The sequence below is a fragment of the Alosa sapidissima genome, chromosome 5 (genome assembly GCF_018492685.1).
Source record: "Alosa sapidissima isolate fAloSap1 chromosome 5, fAloSap1.pri, whole genome shotgun sequence".
Classification (NCBI taxonomy): Eukaryota; Metazoa; Chordata; class Actinopteri; order Clupeiformes; family Clupeidae; genus Alosa; species Alosa sapidissima.
In genome coordinates this window covers 9241784-9261183 of record NC_055961.1, presented here as the reverse complement: position 1 = coordinate 9261183, position 19400 = coordinate 9241784, and the positions used below count along the sequence as shown (strand labels likewise).

Below are 19400 nucleotides of genomic sequence, written 5' to 3'. Positions count from 1 at the left end.
GGTCTGGCATGGTATTGCAGCTCTGAATACAGTATGCAGGCACTAGGCAGTGAATGAGCCATTCAATCATACATTTAGTCATTTATTGATCTTAAAATTCCAGTCCTGCCGTTGTTGACTTGATTATCAACATCACATAAACTGACGAATCAGAAAACATCAGGTTAGTTTTAACCTATACAACAAATTAGATTTAGTGTCACCCTTTTCTTAAGATACAATGCTGAAAAAACAAAAACAAATCAACATGTAAAACTGACTGTCTTCTGAAACCCAATCTGAAGATGTAGGCTACACCCTTTATTATTTCTGTATTTCTTCCTGTAGGCCTATCTATCTTTCCCCCAAAATAACAATAGCCTACGAGTTATATATTGTTCCTATATCCATGTCAGCTATCCAGGTCTACATATTTGGTTGAAAATATGTTGTTTGAGTGTCCATGTTCATTTCTTTACTTGTGACTGATGTGCTGTGCTGTGCGGCTAGGGTTGATTGCCCCTCACTGACATTCACAGAGCATGCCTCTAAAATATCATGGCCTTTCAGATGGGTCAAGTGTAAAAGGTCCAGCTTCCATAGATGTGTTGGACATATGACCCTGGCTGGCCTATCATATGGATTCTGAGAGCTAAAATCTCATTGACTGTACACTTCCTGTAACATGATTTTTCACATATTCATTGATACATATATTTTATGATTTTATTGATTTTAACTGTAAGGGTAGGCTAGAGCACTTACTTCCACCTGTGCCATATTCCAACGGAGGAGGGGAAGCAAAACTGAATTCGTGTATAAGACCCGTGATCCACTCCAAAAGGGTTCTTTGTTGGCCCATGCTACACCTTTCCACGTTTCCAACTTTCATGAACATCGGGCCGGTACTTTTGCGTAATCCTACATAGGCTACAATCAGACAAACCGGAACCATTGACGACGGAGGTATATAGGCTTAATTCAAATGAAAAATCTAACATGAATAAAAGTGAGCAAATTCACATTTTTAAAACCACCTGTCAAAAAATCTATCAAACATGTTATCCTGTCTATCATTGATCATTCTTAAAGAGCAGAAATATTGTTAAATCAACATTTTTCTAAAAATGTTTTTTGATTTTTATTGTGTCGGTTTCATTTGTAGCCTATGTTAGAGAGAGAGAAAATGTAGGTTATTTAATTATAGCACTTTAGTCCACATGTTTATTGTTGCAATATTACAACTACGATTGGCTGCCTTTTTCCTACCCCGCCTTCTTCTCAATATTAATGAAGTCGGTAGACTAATAAAGTCAACTGTCTTGACAGTGTCGGTTGGGTACCAACTAGCTTCAGTAGGCTACAGTTGAGGTGTCCTGATCTCTGTGTTTGCCTGTGGTCCGTGTTTACATTAGCCTTCCAAGATGTCGAAACCGCTGTCAGATCACGACCGGAAAAAGCAGATTTCGGTGCGTGGCCTCGCTGGAGTTGAGAACGTCACAGACCTCAAAACCAACTTCAACCGCCACCTTCACTTCACGCTGGTCAAAGACAGAATTGTTGCCACAAAGCGGGACTATTATTTTGCTCTCGCCAACACCGTGCGCGATCATCTGGTTGGCAGATGGATCAGAACCCAGCAGCACTATTACGAGAAAGACCCCAAAGTAAGTCATCAATTAAGAAAGAGTATTTAATTCCTGAAATCATGTCAGAAAAGAACAGTTTGACTAAGAATTGTAGTGGTGGACAATCCATTACCCCCATTATTGTAGACTTCACAGTGCTCCATGTAGTAAAGTGAAATGTTCATAACATCAATTTGTATACATATATTCTAGCTTTAGAAATCCAGAAATTGATGTCTGGTAGGCTAACTGCAGATGAAAGCTGGCCTCTGAAATGCCACAAGCCTGCCTATGACCCATGCCCTTTTCATATATCCCTCCAGACTTGTGAAGCATGACTTATTTATAAATGCATTGCTTAAAGTGAACACTCCCTAGATATAGTTCTTGAGAACAAAGCAACTACTTTTAAACAATCTCAAGATGTTGGTCCCATGACCATTTTCCCAAATTTCCTATGATCCAATCCAATGCAGTAGGCCTATACAACCACTGTATCTTAGGGTTTAGCCTCAACCATTCAGAAGTCATGTGTCGACTTTATTTGTGGGAATAGCATTTTGAGTCAGTGTGCAACTGTAATCGAGGGGCCTGGAACTATGCCAAAGACCCTCTAGGAAGAAAGGTCACAGGTTATGACCCTCAAAAAAAGGTCATGGTTGAAAACTATACTCGTATCAAGGTTGAGCAGTCATTTACCATGAAACAGATGTCAGGTCATCAGACTTAACTGCAATGTCAGCTGTATTCAGCCATTTGGAACAAGGAACCTGCCTGTATGTTTTTAGCATTTCACCCAAAGATCACATACACCACGAATGATCAAAATCTGTGGTTAAGCCAAGGCTATTTTTTTAGCATATCAACTTAATATTTACTTCCTCAAATAGCAAATATTTCCTGTAGATCCTGTAGATGTACATCAGAATCCCTCTGAGCTTTTCATCCTCTTGGACATTGAAAATCCAAGCATGGCTTGTACTAAATAGCTTTGTTGATTTCAATGTGATACAGTTACCAACATAGTATAGTTTACCAGCTGTGTTAGTTTACTCAGCTGGTTCACTAATATGCTACATAGCAAAGTTTCAAACAGCATTTGGTAAGGCCTTGCAGATGACATGCACAAGATGACAGATAAATAGTTATTGAATGCTTGTCACAGTGTGCTGCCATATATGATATTTATATAATATATGTGCTGCACACAGAGATTTTTTATTTCCTTGCATGAGTAAGCTGTTCTACAATGTCATAAATGATAATTAGCACAATCGCCGTAAGTCATAAAACCATGAAATCTCTCATGGAAAATGTACTTTTTGGCAAAAAATTGGTCTTGAACATTTTAGATTTCATATCTCATATATCATAATTTATCATGTGCATCATTTCATAGTCACTGCAGAGTTCTAATCATCGTCTATGTAACCTTTCTGAGTGACCCCCAGTGGGGTTATTTTTACTCCAGTCAAAATGCCACTGTTATGTAATACTTCTGACCTTCCTCTCCCCCTCTCTCTCTCTGTTCCTGCAGTCTCAAACACCGACGTCGAGAAAACTCGAAATGTCAAAGATTCACGTCTCCCTCTGTCTGAAGAGACTTATAATAGACACCATTGCTAAGCCTAGATATTCCCTTGACAGTCATTGCATGTGGCTGTAGACTGGGAGTTCAGGAGCGTGGTCCTCCCTCCCGAGAGCTGGTGCACTCACCCGAGCCCTCGGGATGAATTCCCTTGAGGCTGATAATGTAGCAAGTAGACAGACACAGAGATGGCCTTGTGTTTGAGACGGGGAGCGATATCATTGAAAATGATTGTGGCCTTCTGTCTGTCACAGGGGGGTGTTTTTGTCTCTAATAAAGTAATAAATCAGATGTAGGAGCAGGAAGTGTGAGCTGGCAGGATATTACAGGGTTGCTATCCCATGGCATACAAACAAACTCCTCACAGTCAATTTCTTGTGTCCCTGAGGGACTTTCTCTTTTTCCTTTCACAATAAGAAACATGCTCAGATATGTTTGCAGTACACAGATACTGTGCACCATTGGTATATAATATAAATAGATACATCCTATATGCAATTTATCATGTTTTTCAGGAAACTAATGTAGAAATATCCTCAATAGGTAATTGTTTTTATTCTAAAGTTAGCTGCTTTGTAGTTATCACTAAAAAGAACTGGACCAAGACAGGCACGTGCAAACCTATTTACGCTAATACAATACATACTTTTGAATTTATGTCGTAAACAGAGTTAGTTATCACTAAATGTAATTCATATCTGAGGATATGAAATAAGCTAAAATGTCCACATGGTTCAGTTGAATTACCTAATTAGGAAACTCAATGCCTGACAGTTACTTTTGCATGTTGCACAGTGCACACGGGGGGGGTGGGGGGGTGGACTGCTGATGTTGTGTGGTAGTGATGGTGTGTGAGGCCTCATGAAATTCTTTCTCCTCTTTCATCCCCATTAGCGTGTCTACTACATCTCCCTGGAGTTCTACATGGGCCGCACACTGCAGAACACCATGGTGAACCTTGCACTGGAGAATGCTTGTGATGAGGCCATGTACCAGGTGAGCATCCCCAATATGTCTCCTGTCGTCAAATGATGTAACAGTGGCCACTGGCCAGGGGGTAGAGGGCTTTCATGAGAACTCTGAAATTGTTTTACAGCTTGGTTTGGAGATGGAGGAGCTGCAGGAATTGGAGGAGGATGCTGGTCTTGGAAACGGTGGCTTGGGTAGACTGGCAGGTAAGTTGAGTTCTTTATGCAAAGCAAAGGGGTGAGAAGTGTAAACTGATAATTGCTGTTTAGTTCATTTTGGTTACCCTATTTTACACACAAGAGTGTGAGTGCTTCCACTGATGTGGTTTTTACTGCCTCGTCTATTTTCAGCTTGCTTCCTTGACTCCATGGCGTCCCTGGGTTTGGCTGCTTATGGCTATGGTATCCGTTATGAGTTTGGAATTTTCAACCAGAAAATTCATAATGGCTGGCAGGTAAGTTGTGACCGACTTTCTACAACGTGCCGTTTTGTACTGCTGGTTTGAACCATGATTGGCTCATCCATCCCATAACTGATAGGTTGAGGAGGCTGATGACTGGCTTCGTTATGGCAACCCTTGGGAGAAAGCTCGTCCAGAATACATGAGGCCTGTGCACTTCTTTGGCAGGACAGAGCACACCCCTGATGGTGTGAAATGGGTCGACACCCAGGTGAAGTCACGAAAGCATGAACATGGCATCCTCATTATAAATGCACATTTACAGAATGACTGTTGAAGGGCATGTGGGAGTGTAGTAATAAGAGGATTAAGACCCGTTCTCTTCTGCCCTACTGACAGGTGGTGTTGGCCTTGCCATACGACACCCCTGTACCAGGATACAGGAACAATATTGTGAACACCATGCGTCTCTGGTCTGCCAAGGCTCCCTGTGATTTCAACCTGAAAGACTGTGAGTTAATATCTATGCAGACATGTTATTTAAACAAACACATGTGTTAATCCCAGATTTCTGTGACTGGCATGTATTTTCTGTGTCAGATCAATGTGTGTGTGTGTGTGTGTGCGCACACATGTGAATGTCTCTTATTAATTTTGAATTTAAACTAACTTCATTTTCTTAATATTTGTGCTATGCTGTCCCATAGCTGATCCTAAGGATGCTGATCCATATTCATTTCTGAGCCCAGCATAACCCAGCTTTGTGGGGCATGCGGTTGGCTGCATGTGTAAGCCGGCTGAAAGTGTGGAGTGTGCTGTGTTGTTCTGCTTCAGCGCATGTTGAGAGGACAATAAGGTACCTTGCAATATTCATCTCAGTAGGAAAACCTCTCAAACGGCCAGTCAGAATAGAGCTGCCTGTCTGACTCTCACAGGTTGGAAACTAATCAAATTGCTAAATGGGCGGCTTACAAACTAGAATTGACTTCAGAGTTGTTGATATACCTCTGAACATTCTGAAATATGTAATTGAAGGAGTTTTGGCTGTTTGGTGAAGAATAAAGAGCTCCCCAGAAAGGCAGTTTGTAATGTTTATGAAGGGGAGGATGAGAGAGTCATGACACTTTCTGTCGGCACTCTTAGAGCAGCAGTTGTGTCCTGATGAGGCTAGACCTAGGTTAATCAGATTATTATTATTATTTAAAGTGAACATGACTGGTATGGTTATGGATAACAATGTAATGCATTATTAAAATTAGTGTTGTTAAATTATTATTATTATTATTATTATTATTATTATTATTATTGGACTGGACTGGACTCTGCATATAGTTAATTTCACTGCTTTTTAGTGAGATTACTGCATGGCATCTTCAATTGCATATTTCAGGGTCCATGAATCACACATTATGCAAACGGATAGGCCACACAACACCCGACCCGGCTTGGTTGTTGATCATCCACTGTGGGAAATCCCTTACATATAGCTCAATAATTCTGTCATAGCCTGTCCAGTGTATTTCTGAAATGTTTAGTGCATGAAAAGGGGGCTTGCAGATAATCCATACAGTATATATACTGTATATTTATGGTCTATTGTGCTGTAAACTGACATGTGATATTGTTTGCTTTTGTATTGAATAGTCAATGTTGGTGGTTACATTCAGGCTGTGTTGGACAGAAATGTGGCAGAGAATATCTCCCGTGTCCTGTACCCAAATGACAACGTAAGACTTGTCATGCTTGCACACACACTCTCTCTCTCTCTCTCTCTCTCTCTCTCTCTCTCTCTCTTTCTCTCTCTCTATACACAGACAAGATGTCGTTGTAGCATTTTAAATAACGTCACACATGTCTGTCCTGTTCCAGTTCTTTGAAGGGAAGGAGCTGCGTCTGAAGCAGGAGTATTTTGTGGTGTCTGCCACCCTGCAGGACATTATTCGCCGTTTCAAGGCCTCCAAGTTTGGCTCTAGGGATATTGTGCGCACTGACTTCGCTGAGCTGCCTAAAAAGGTAAGATTACTCACTCACCATTTGCCTGAAGAAGACCCAGCAGGGTCGAAACGTTGCCTTTGTTCATTAAATATGGGAGTCTAAAGCAGTGTTCCGGACATTATATATATTTTTTTTTTTTTTCACAAGATTACTCACTGACCGTAGTAGTAGCAACTTTCTCTGCCCTGGTGTTTTTGAAATAGATGACAATCACAGCTATTGTTATGTGTGTCTGTGTGTGTGTGTAATATATGTATTTGTGCATACATGCATTTAAATGTCCTTTGTTACCATGTAGAGCCATTGTTCTGTCATGTGTTCTGTCATTCATGTAAACAAAGTTACATAATAAACCATTTAGGTAACACTTTATAATAACTAAAAACAATTCATCATTTATTAAGCCTTTGTTACTTATTAGTTAATGGTTTGTTCATCATTAGTAATTTCTAATTTATCATCAGTAAAACATTTGTTCACACAGTTATAAATAGTTTGTTCATAGTAAATAAGCCTATATCTTAAATATGTTTATACATTATTGTTAATACTTAATAAATGATGCAATATGTTTTTGATTAAGTAATATTTCCATTATTTAACAGTTGTTACATACACATGCACTAATGATTAGTTAGGGTGAGGATACATATTTTATAAACCACTTCCTAATACTATAATTATAATTAACTCAGGAGTTACAAGTGGTTAGTTAATGATATTTTGTGAGCTCATCTAAAGTGAGGACGTTTTATGCCTTGCAACACATTTACAAATGAGTTATAAAGTTTACACTTGCATTTATTCATTTAGCCGACACTTTCACCCAAAGCGACTTACACATGTCAATGAAATTAAAGGGCAAGGCCACATTGGTGGACGCCGGGGTTTGAACCCCCAACTTTATGGGTTGCTGCATGTTAACCCAGCTCCCTATCCACTACATTACCTCTGCCCAGTGGTATTACAACAGTCAATTCAAAAATATAATATAGATATGTGTGTTTACTATGAACAAACCATTTTTAACTGTGTGTAAACATGATTTACAGATGAGAATTAATGTAGGAATAATTCTTTACAAATGAAGAATACAGCATTTAATAATAGTTTACAGATGTTTAATAACAGTGTGTAGTAGAAGAACAGAAAGTCGTTAGTAGTGGTTTCTATCTGGGCCAAGGTAGTGTAGTGGATAAGGAGCTGGACTAGCATGCAGTAGCCTGAAAAGTTGGGGGTTTGATTCCCGGCTTTCACTGTTATGTCAATGGCCTTCAATTTAATTGACATGTGTACGTCGCTTGTCTGCTAAATGAATGAATGTGAATGTAATCTTTACAACTCATTTGAAAATGTGTTGCAAGGCATGTGTATATTGCATAATTTATTATTAACAATAATTCATAAACATATTTTAGATATAGGCTTATTTACTATGAACAAACCATTTATAACTGTGTGTACAAATACTTTATGTATGAGAATTACCATAGGAACAATGCTTTACAAATGATGAACAAAGCATTTTGTAATAGTTTGCAACTAGTTTATAATAAGAAAATGATTTCATTATAAGTGGTTGTTTCATTACTTATTAAGTATAAATCATGTACTTACAAACATATTTTTTGGATAGGCTTATTTACTATGAACAAACCATTTATAATTGTGTGAACAAATGCTTTACTGATGATAAATTATGTATGAACGAGAAATTACTAATGATGAACAAACCATTAACTAATAAGTAACAAAGGCTTAATAAATGATGAATTGTGTGTAGTTATTATAAAGTGTTACCACAATGTATTATGTGGATGGATGGCTGACCAATGAGCTTCATTAGTTGGCTCCCACTCATCAGCCTAAGAGACAGTAGCGAGCTGTGCATATTTGTTGAAGTCGACTGAGCACCAAACTCTGCTCTGAGTCTGTGCTGCACTCTCTCATGCTCTCCTGTGCCTCTCCATGTGCAGGTGGCCATCCAGCTGAACGATACTCACCCAGCCCTCGCCATCCCCGAGCTGATAAGGGTGTTGGTGGATGAGGAGAAGTTGCCCTGGGAGAAGGTGAGAACTGCTTAAGACTTGTAGCACAGTGTTAGACCTGATTTATGATGAGAACTTTTGGAGGTACCTCCAGCTGTAGTATTATTTTGCCATGCAGAAAGCGGTTTCGATTCAATCCTTGATGTTAAATTTGGTTCTGTGTGTTTGTGTGTGTGTGTGTGTGTGTATGTTTATTTGGTCAGGCCTGGGAGATCTGTGTGAAAACATGTGCCTACACTAATCATACAGTCCTGCCCGAGGCCCTGGAGCGCTGGCCCATTGATCTGTTCCAACACCTGCTGCCTCGCCACCTTGAGATCGTCTATGAGATCAACAGGCGCCATATGGAGGTGAGTCTGTGTTACTGCACACAGCCAAAACAAAGAGGAGAACATGGTGTAGTGTAAGACTTCACATATAATTTACAGTAGTTTCTTATATATGGCCTATAAGTCCAGAATGTGAAATAGGCCCATATTTCTAGAGCTTTAAGAGCAGTCAACAGCACTTGAAATGATTCCAACATTTCCATTGTACTCTTCAGCGCGTTGCAGCCAAGTTCCCTGGTGACGTTGAGCGCCTGAGGCGTATGTCTCTGATTGAGGAAGGAGGTCAGAAGAGAGTAAATATGGCTCACTTGTGTATCGTCGGGTCCCATGCAGTCAATGGAGTGGCCCGCATTCACTCTGACATCATCAAAGCATCTGTGTATGTGCAAACACACACACACACACACAGACACACACACACACACAAATAAACACACACACACACCATTACACCCATTATATCATTACACGCACACACACCATTAAAAGTACCAAGTTCAGCACCCAACCCTAGTCACGAGGACACTGATGACGGTGGAGAAAAGTCTTTAATGTTGGTAATGTTGGTGCCATCTGCTCAGGTTTAAGGACTTCTATGAGATGGATCCCAAAAAGTTCCAGAACAAGACCAATGGCATCACTCCCCGCCGCTGGCTGGTCATGTGTAACCCTTCTCTTGCGGAAGTCATTGCAGAGGTGAGGGTCTCATTTTTAAAATAATGTTTATTTGTTGGAGGAAATGCTGTATAGTAATATTTGTTTGGTTTGTGAATGTCAGAGAATTGGAGAGGAATACATCCGTGATCTTGACCAGTTGAGAAAACTTGAGAAATTTATCAATGATGAGGCATTCATCCGTGACATTGCCAAAGTCAAACAGGTAAAGGTCCTCAGGAATTCTCATGTTCTCGGGTGAGTTTGGATGTAATTACCAGTCAGTAAGTTCTAGTAAATAGATTAATAAAGCACCACACCTCTTTGTCACCCTCGTAGGAGAACAAGATGAAGTTTGCCGCACACCTCGAGGAGCACTACAAGGTGAAGATCAATCCTAACTCCATGTTTGACATTCAAGTCAAGAGAATCCACGAGTACAAGAGACAGCTGTTGAACTGCCTGCACATCATTACCTTCTACAACCGTGAGCAATCCATTCATCTTCATCTAACCAAGCATTGAGTGTTTAGTCTGATGCTAATGATTAATGAACAGCCTTGATTATTGATTGATTATTACTGATCTCTAATGATTAATGAACAGCCTTGATTATTGATTGATTATTACTGATATCCTCCAAAGGTATCAAGAAAGAGCCCAATAAGCAATGGACACCCAGAACTATCATGATCGGCGGAAAGGTGCTCTACCTAACTTTTGCTTGTTTCACATGAGTAGACTGACAAAATAGATAGTCGTGAAATGGAATGAATTGAAACATTCACGTGAAAAATAATTTTGAAAAGACACTTTGCCTTTAGCTCTCAGCATATTGTAATTTTATGTGACATTGCAGTTGAATTCTAGTAATTTACCAGCCTTTTGCTAGATTTATTTTCTTGAACTTCAGTTGTATAAAAAAGTATAAAAAATATTGTGTGATGAAAACAACTGCCACCATAATTGAACAAAAAAATAGATGGAGAGTCTCTCAATAGTTTAGATAGAAAAACTCCTGTTTTGTCTTGTTTTTGTTAAGCACATTTTGACATATTAGTGAGATATACGTTTTTTATATTAGTTACATTTAACAAAACATACAACACACTCCGCATTTATTGGCACCCCTGGTAAACTTGAGTGAAAAGAATTAGCAAAAGAATGAACTGTTGACAATTTTCCTTGGTCTTACAATGAAAACAATGAGGAAAAATCCAACCTTGAAGGGAAGCAACTTTGTTGTGAGAAACAAAGATATCTAATAAAGAAATACATACATACTGTATGTATGACATATGCCATCGCGAGTGTATTCAATTGTCAGTTAACGTAAACCGTTTATGTTACTTAGTAACGAGATAGAACTTATTATATAGTCTGAGCGCTACGATACGCTTGCCACTTGCCGCTGGCCAATGCGATCCCCACCTAAAGCAGGGGGTTTGAGGCCATTCCTCTGTACAAAATCTCTCCAGATCGTTCCTAGGTCCTCACTTGTGCATTTTTCTCTTTGCCACTGTTTTTCTATGGAGTTCAGAGAGACTGAAATGGCCATGGCAGAAACTTCATTTTGTAAACCATGTTTGTGTTGATTTGGACATGTGTTTCACCCACTTATATTTTTCTTTATCTTGGAGTTGAGGTTCCAATGACCTTTGGAATAACAGCCCCACAATATCACAGACCCTCCACCATCTCATTAGGCTGTATATAGTCATTTTCATTTCATCTGACAGTAGAACACAATTCAGGCAATGTCCCTGTAGCATTCAAGATTCAATAACTCCAATAATTTACATGTGTAATTAAATGACAGAAAAGGCTTTTTCCTGGCATGCCTTGTAAATAATCTATTAGCACAGAGGTTACATTTGCACTGAGCATGGAGGTAATTTCTTCTCATTGTGAGATTAAGATAAATACCACACGGTTATATTTTATACCAGCTTTTTTAGCCAACTTTACTAGGGGTGCCAATAAATATTTTATTTTTTATTTATCCTTTATTATACCTTGTGAGTCCCATTGAGATCTTACATCTCTTTTTCAAGGGAGCCCTGGGAGACCTGGAGGGTGTCCCACTACACCTGAACACTTGCTATAGTGTCTAACCAGTTCTATTTTCTTTGCTTGTGTCAGGCTGCACCTGGCTACCACACCGCTAAGATGATCATCCGTCTCATCACTGCTATTGGTGAGATAGTCAATCATGACCCTGTTGTGGGCGACCGCCTGAAGGTCATCTTCCTGGAGAACTACAGAGTCACTCTTGCTGAGAAAGGTACATGGCTCTGTTATTTATTTATTTATTTTTTAAAATTGTGCTATATAAATAAACTTGACTATGACTATGACTATGTTATTTATTGTCAAGAAGGTTATGTTTTCACCCTTATGTGTTATGGTCATGGTATTTGCCGCTTTTCTCCAAAGCAACTTACAGTATATGAACACTACATAGTTAAAAATAATAGTTTCAAATATTGCCTGTTTGTTTGTTTGTTTGTTTGTTTGTTTGTTTGTTAGCATGGGCCAAGAAAGAACCCATGAAGTTCTATGGAGCGGATCTGACTCACAGAGCACCTGCATGAGTAACGTTGTGAGGGAAAGAGCACCTGCAAAATTGTTCACTGTTCTCCTTTCCCTCCAGCCGTTCCTGCCGCCGACCTCTCAGAGCAGATCTCCACTGCGGGCACAGAGGCATCTGGCACCGGCAACATGAAGTTCATGCTGAACGGTGCCCTCACCATTGGCACTATGGATGGCGCCAACGTAGAGATGGCAGAGGAGGCTGGCATGGACAACATCTTCATCTTTGGCATGAGAGTTGACGAAGTGGAAGCGATGGACAAGACGGGGTGAGTTGGAAATACAGAAGCCCATATGCTACAGAGAATGCAGTACACCTGCGCGTTATTCACTAGAACATTCCATCTGTTAAATATACATTATTATTCCACTGCTTGGTTGAATTTCCCATTGTCCTACGTAATTTAGAATGACCATTAACCGTATGTTATTTGCACACCTATGAAGTAGATCCATTTTGTTGGACGTATCACACTTGTATATTAATTCGCCGAACTCGTTATGAAGTTTAAATGAACTGTCACGTTGCATCCGAGCTGTAAAATGCAGATGTTCAGAACAAAGTAACATGTTCCGTGCATTAACTTCTGTGAACAGACCACCGTGTTGTCCATTATCCCTTACTTACACGGCTCTTCATAGTGCTGCAGAATGCTCCGTTCACTTGAATGGGCCTTCCCAATGTTCAGTGGTCTGATATTTCTCTATAACAGACCGTTGCTATGTACTGTATAACAGACCGCTGTCAAGGAAAATGGGTTTTGTGCTTCTAATTCACGTCTTTCATATCATTCCACAAGTACTGGAACTTCATTCAAAAGTGAAAGCAGACGGTTGATCAGCTGTGTTCTAAAGAACGTTTGATTCAAGTTCAGTGTGCGTTGTTGCAACTATTTGTTTCTCAGCAAAAGCCACGATGAAATGGTAACAAATAGGCTATAGTCTATGTAGGCTAAAGAGTCATATAGTGGGGAGTTTATTGTTTAGTTTTGCCAAGTAGCCCTGTTATAAGCGGGATAATGTATAGAACGCCGGTCATTATCGGGAAATAGGTCCCTTCAGGGCGGAACAAGACCCTTCCACTGCACGCCGGAGTCCGGTTCGCCCTGTCGGGACCTATTTCCCGATAATGACCGGCGTTCTATACATTATCCCTTACATATGCAACAACTTGCCACTTTTTAAGTTATTGTTAGTATATATATAAGCGTCGCTATGTTCTTTAAATCAATTTTCATGACATGGTCTGGGTGAGACAACTCCACAAAAATGTATATAAAAAAAGGTTTACAGATTGACATCACCACCAACTATTTCAGCTAAAGTCACAAATTAGCACCCTTTCATCAGTGACTTCTATGCTGTTGGTGGTCGTGCCTTTTCAGTAGTTAGATTAGCCTATAGATTTCAAAACTTGATGTACCGCAAAGTGGGTCAAAATATGACCACCGCTCAGTCCTGCACATTCTCTCCATAAAAAATTAAATCACGCTTTTCAATTTGTGTCCATCTCCTACTCTTGCAACTTTTGTGTATGTAAATGCGTGTGTGCATAGTGTGTGTTTGTTTTTGTGTATATGTGTGCTTCTGTGTGTGTGTGTAATCGCTTGTGAGTGTGTGTGTGTGTGTGTGTGTGGGGGGGGGGGGGTAATGGTGTGTGTGTGTGTGTTTATCTGTATTTGTGTGTGTGCCTGCTTGCCTGCATTTGTGTGTGTGTCTCTGTGTGTGCGCGTGCGTGCCTGTGTGTGTGTGTGTGTTTATGTGTGAGTGTATGTGTGTGTGTGTGTGTGTGTATGCGCGCGTGTGTGGCCTGTGTGTGTATGTGTGTGTGTGCGATTGTGTAGCTGATATGGCCCCCCATGAACGGAATTCCACGAAACTTGGCGTGCATTCAGAGGGTCATAATGATCTTACATTTCAACATTTTGTACAGTTTTGAACCTGTCAGCCAGGTTCACAACGCCTTGTTTTTTTCCTTTTCATTTTTAACTAGGTGGTGCTATACCTCAAATGAGTAGATTTGGGATGGGTTGACATGGCCCCTTGAGAGACCAACAAACTAAAAAAAGTTGGTCATCCTAGGCCCCATGGTTCTCAAGATATACACAGAAAACTGTGTCCGGCCTGCTGTGTCGAAAACTGTGTCGGGGGGCCTGGTGCGGTAGGTGGGCGACGGATCAAAACGAAAATCAATGGTTCTGTTTCATCCTTGTGGGGCTACATGCCCACCAAGTTTCATGCAGCCCGGTCTTTCAGTGTCCTGGGAATCATTGACACAAAACGACTGAAGAAAAAATAAATAACTAAATAAATAAATAAAATCCGAAAGAAAAAAAAAACGAAACACTAAACCTATATGACCGCTGCTTTGTTTGTGCGGTGGTCAGAATTACTAGCTGCTGGTTTAAATGAGTGTTCCTGCAGCTCCCACAGCAGTAGTGCTGCCATCTGGTGGTCACATTTCGTATTGCCTTGAATCAGCAATAACACTGAAGGTACAGTAGATGGGCTTTCATGAAGAAATTGATTAGCTGCTAAAGTGTCGTTATTGTTCCATACAGTTACAATGCCTATGACTACTACAACCGCCTCCCAGAACTGAAACAAGCCATTGACCAGATCGCCGGTGGTTTCTTCAGCCCTAAGCAGCCTGATCTCTTCAAGGACATTGTCACCCTACTGATGCACAATGACAGGTACTGAGCCAAACAAACTGGACGCATTGTAACCTACAGTACTCAGAATCTGTGGGTATGATTTCAAGTACTTTTAAATACACACACACACACACACACACACACACACACACACATATACAAATGCACACATGTTCAACCCACTGCCCTAGCCCTGTACACACACCTGATTACGTTTATGGATGATTTATTTTGCATCCAGTTAAATTAATTAATCCAATGATCCAGTAGATAGACAGAAACATTTTTACACATTGTAACCCAACTCACAATCCTGGGATCTGATTTTAAGGGTGCACACACATGCACACACACACAAGATTACCTTAATAGATGATTCCCTTTGCCAATTGTATCCAGTTAGATTACCCAGTATAATTTAGTTTAATATGTGCATTTTCCACTGTACATGTGATGTGAAGCTTTTTTATTCACCATATATATTGGTTCACTATTGGTGAAACCCTAAGGCGTGTTGCAATCACTGTGTGTTTTTTTGTTTTTTAGGTGTGCTTGTATGCTGGGCATACTGTATACAACTTTCTTACTCTCTATTTAAATACTACTGGGCTGTTGTGACAAGTAAATTTACCAGCTGTGGGATCAATAAAGTCTTATCTTATCTTATCTTATCTTATCTTATCTTATCAGTATCTGATCAGTCCCATGTTTATTTACTGCACAGATTTAAGGTGTTTGCTGACTATGAAGACTACATCAAATGTCAGGAAAAAGTCAGTGCTCTCTACAAGGTTAGTGTGAGATTGTATTTCTCTCTCTCTCTCTCTCTCTCTTTCTCTCTGTCTCTCTCTCTCTGTCTGTATATTTTAATTTCTCATGTTTTTTTGCTGTCCCTACCATGACTCTCTGTAGAACTCCAAGGAATGGACCAAGAAGGCGATCTATAACATCGCTGGCAGTGGCAAGTTCTCCAGTGACCGCACCATTGCCCAGTATGCCCGTGAGATCTGGGGCATGGAGCCCACGTTGGAAAAGATCGCGGCTCCAGATGACCCTAAGTAAATGCCTTGCTCTCAAGAGTCTCCTGTCAAGCACAGCACGTTGGAATTGTGAGGAGATTTACATTGAACATCTGAGAGAAAAACGGTGTTAATGAAGTTTTTGGAGGAAGTGTCTTAAGTTCTGAATGAAAGCCTACACTGCTGTGTCTTCTGCTATTGTCAAGTATACAGCCACACACTTACGCTTTAGACTCACCCTCAGCCCAGACATGCTAGAAGCTATATGTCCAATAGTAACAGAGCCACCAAGAAAAATGGATACATTTCACCATCTTTCCAGTTTATGATGAACAATAAATAACATCACAAAAGCAAGACAGTCTGGTGTTACTCATGGTATTCGATCCTTAATGAAGTCACATAGTCAGGTGGGTAGACCACTGTCTTGTATGTACCCTTTTGAAGAGTGTGTCTTACTCTGATCAGTTTACCCCGTATGAACGAGATGTTTTTGTATGAATGTATTGTAATCTGTTTTTTTGGAAGCTTGGGAACCTTGTTTGAACACAGGCATTACTCTCACCAGGGTCAGAAACACCTAAAAACTTATGCTCAACTGAAGTGTTGTTTATTTTTCAAGAAACTTGTATTAAACTACTGTAAACAAATAAAATAATAAACAAAGGTATTCTGATGTCCATTGCAATGCTATTGAAAGCCATGTAAAATCATATGAACCTAATTTAAATGGTAGGCAAAGTGAAAAGTATAACTAAAAGCTTATTTAATAACTAGGCAAAAAGCAATTGGCTAATAACAATAATACGTTTATTTTATATAGCGCCTTTCTCAAACCCAAGGTCTGTGCATCACTAACAGAGGAAGGGTCAGAAGCGGGCAATGTTGCGGAGGTGAAAGAAGGCAGTCTTAGTGCTAATTTAACCCCCCTATGCACACTCATGGCTAATTTAACACACTATGCACACACTCATTTCCATACACAAAAGTTGCAAGAGTGGGGATGGAAACAAATTGACAAGCGTGATTTATTTTTGCGGAGAGAATGTACAGGACTGAGCGGCGGTCATGTTTTGTACCGTTTTGCGGTACATCTAGCTTTTGCCAGAGGTTGTATATGGTCTGCACAATAGATAAAATTATAGGTAAACAATGGTGAAAATCTTGTAGTCAAAATCTCTACTTCAACCTGGATTCGAACCTCTTGGACAAAGTGACAAGTAACTGTCATATGCTGCACACCGTACCATCAGCGTCAACACCGCCACAGAGCTGAGGCATACAAGAGTGAATAGAGGGTTACCAGCTATAGAGGATACAACTGTTTCATCTGTACATCTGATTGATTTACAAGGTCAGCCTGTGTGAACCAATGGGTTAACGTTATAAACCAGGAATAAAAAAAACAGATAATTCACAGATAAAACGTATTAAATGTAGTCCATCATAAAGTCTCTGTTATTTACAGGTGTGCCGGTCCACGAGCTACTATACATCATTAACTACCTTGGTCCTGACTACTGAAGTCTGAAAACGATCATGGTTTAAACTTACAAAGTACTGTTAGTATGACGGTTTTGGAGAAACAGTCATAATTTTGATGTTGGTTAGCTGAACGATGCATCATACCATGTTAGTAAAAAGCTAACCTCCGTAGTTTTCACGGGTAACACACCACAGGTCAGTCTGGCAAGGAGGCCATCGACACCCTTTTCCAGTTTTCCAAAAACCTAGAAACCAATCACAATGGTAGATTCAGCATGGACTGATGGCGACAGCATTAAACAGATATGAATGTGTATTTTCCTTGGAATTGAGTAAGCAACTGTATTCAAAACCTTTGTTTACAAGAAATATTTGATTTCTGCACTTTGAAACAATTTGGTAAGAGTTTAATGCAACAATTTAAGTTTAATTTTCACTGCTGGTGAATGAAGGCTTTCCAGACGACTCTCAATCTTAATTGACATTAACCAGGCTAATTTGTTTCCATCCAACGAACAACACGTCTACTCAAATATCCTGACATGTGAACCACAATCCTACACACATTAACCTGAACAGACCCTGTGAGATAAGCGTTCAGCCCACTATCTGCATTACAGTACTATGGTTGTAAAACATTCAGGATAGCCTTTTTAATGGGTCAACCTGTCTCTTGTGCTGGTTAGAGAGCACAGTCTGTCTGTTCTGGATCCTTGCCCCTTGTGCGTGACAAATGCAAAATCCCCCCCGAGTGTCTGCAAGGCTGTGAGACTGTCTCCAGGGTTGGGCACGGCGCAGACAGCCTGAGTGCCATGCTTTGCCACCTGGCTGCAGGCCATCACCTTTGACTAATTAAACCGGTTTGTGGAGAGCATGAGAGAGAGAGAGTTCTCTGGGTTCTTCTGAGTGAGTCCACTGAGTCTTCTGTACTGGCATCTCATGCTGTTCCCCTGGTCAAACAGAACAAATTCCTCAGAGCCAACTGTGAGGGGAAATAACCCTGCTTGGCTAAATCACTCTTTATTATGCCTGTGCTTTTACTGTGCCTCTTAACATACAGTAGATGTGTATTGTGTAACCATTTCTATATATTAACTAGGGTCCTTTTGCATGTCATGTCCCAGCAAGGCCGCAGCTATAGAGTCAACATTGAGGGGAACCAAATATATCCAACCCATCCATATACCATGCACTGACTGCATGAAAACATTTACTGCATGGGAGGGACATGTATAATGGGGATGACCTGTAAATGTGTTTGTGTGTGTGTGTGTGTGTGTGTGTGTGTATTAAGACAGAAACTATGAGGGGCCATTTGGGACATTATTCAGAACTAGCTTGCATATACACATGTAAAACCAAACTCATTCACACACTACAGTGAAAACCTCACTCACATACCAATGAAAAGCTTTCACACAAACAACTGAGAAATTATAAGATTACATACACAACTGAAAACCTCTCATAAACACTGGTGAAACCTTTTACATACACTATTGAAATGCTCTCACACACACATTAGTAAAATGCACTTATATACACAATTGAAAAACATCCTCTCACACACACATAATGTATATGCAAGCTAGTTCTGAATAATGTCCCATACGAGCGTTCATAAGAAACAATGTCTCATTCAATGTCTTATCTCATTCAAGTCACTGCAAAAAACAAAAGCTTACCTCAATAGTTTTAGTTTTACCTCAATTTTTACAACCTTGGCCTTTACTCACAAAGCTTCTTATGTTACTGAGTGCTCCAAGTCACACTTTCATTTTTTGGACTAACAGTTTTTTCTTAAAAGCTGTTCAAAAAAATCTGCTGACTAGCTCACAAGATAAGATAGAGGCTCTGTTGCTATGGTTGTCAATTCTTGCACAGGCAGTGATTGATTACAGTGATTGGCTGATGAGTGACTGATCTGTGCCCATGAGAAGGCATGCACCAAATAAATACCACAAATGATGAGATAAACACATAAACAAGACAGACTACAAACAGACGCACTGCCTGTTGACAGAGTAGAGACTAGGCTATGTTTGCTCTGTTTTTAG

The 19400-nt window shown here is 40.0% G+C and overlaps 1 protein-coding gene across 1 annotated transcript; it reads left to right on the top strand.

Moving 5' to 3' along the window:
- Positions 1 to 1304: 1304 nt before the first annotated feature.
- On the top strand, positions 1305 to 16528 carry pygma (phosphorylase, glycogen, muscle A). Its single transcript, XM_042092736.1, has 20 exons — positions 1305 to 1646; positions 4090 to 4191; positions 4292 to 4370; positions 4515 to 4618; positions 4704 to 4835; positions 4964 to 5075; positions 6209 to 6291; positions 6434 to 6577; positions 8536 to 8628; positions 8811 to 8957; positions 9152 to 9315; positions 9518 to 9632; positions 9715 to 9816; positions 9930 to 10077; positions 10236 to 10294; positions 11733 to 11874; positions 12244 to 12451; positions 14744 to 14878; positions 15564 to 15630; positions 15752 to 16528. The coding sequence occupies exons 1-20, from the start codon at positions 1404 to 1406 to the stop codon at positions 15899 to 15901; spliced, it is 2529 nt and encodes an 842-aa protein (XP_041948670.1). The 5' UTR covers positions 1305 to 1403; the 3' UTR covers positions 15902 to 16528.
- Positions 16529 to 19400: the final 2872 nt, after the last annotated feature.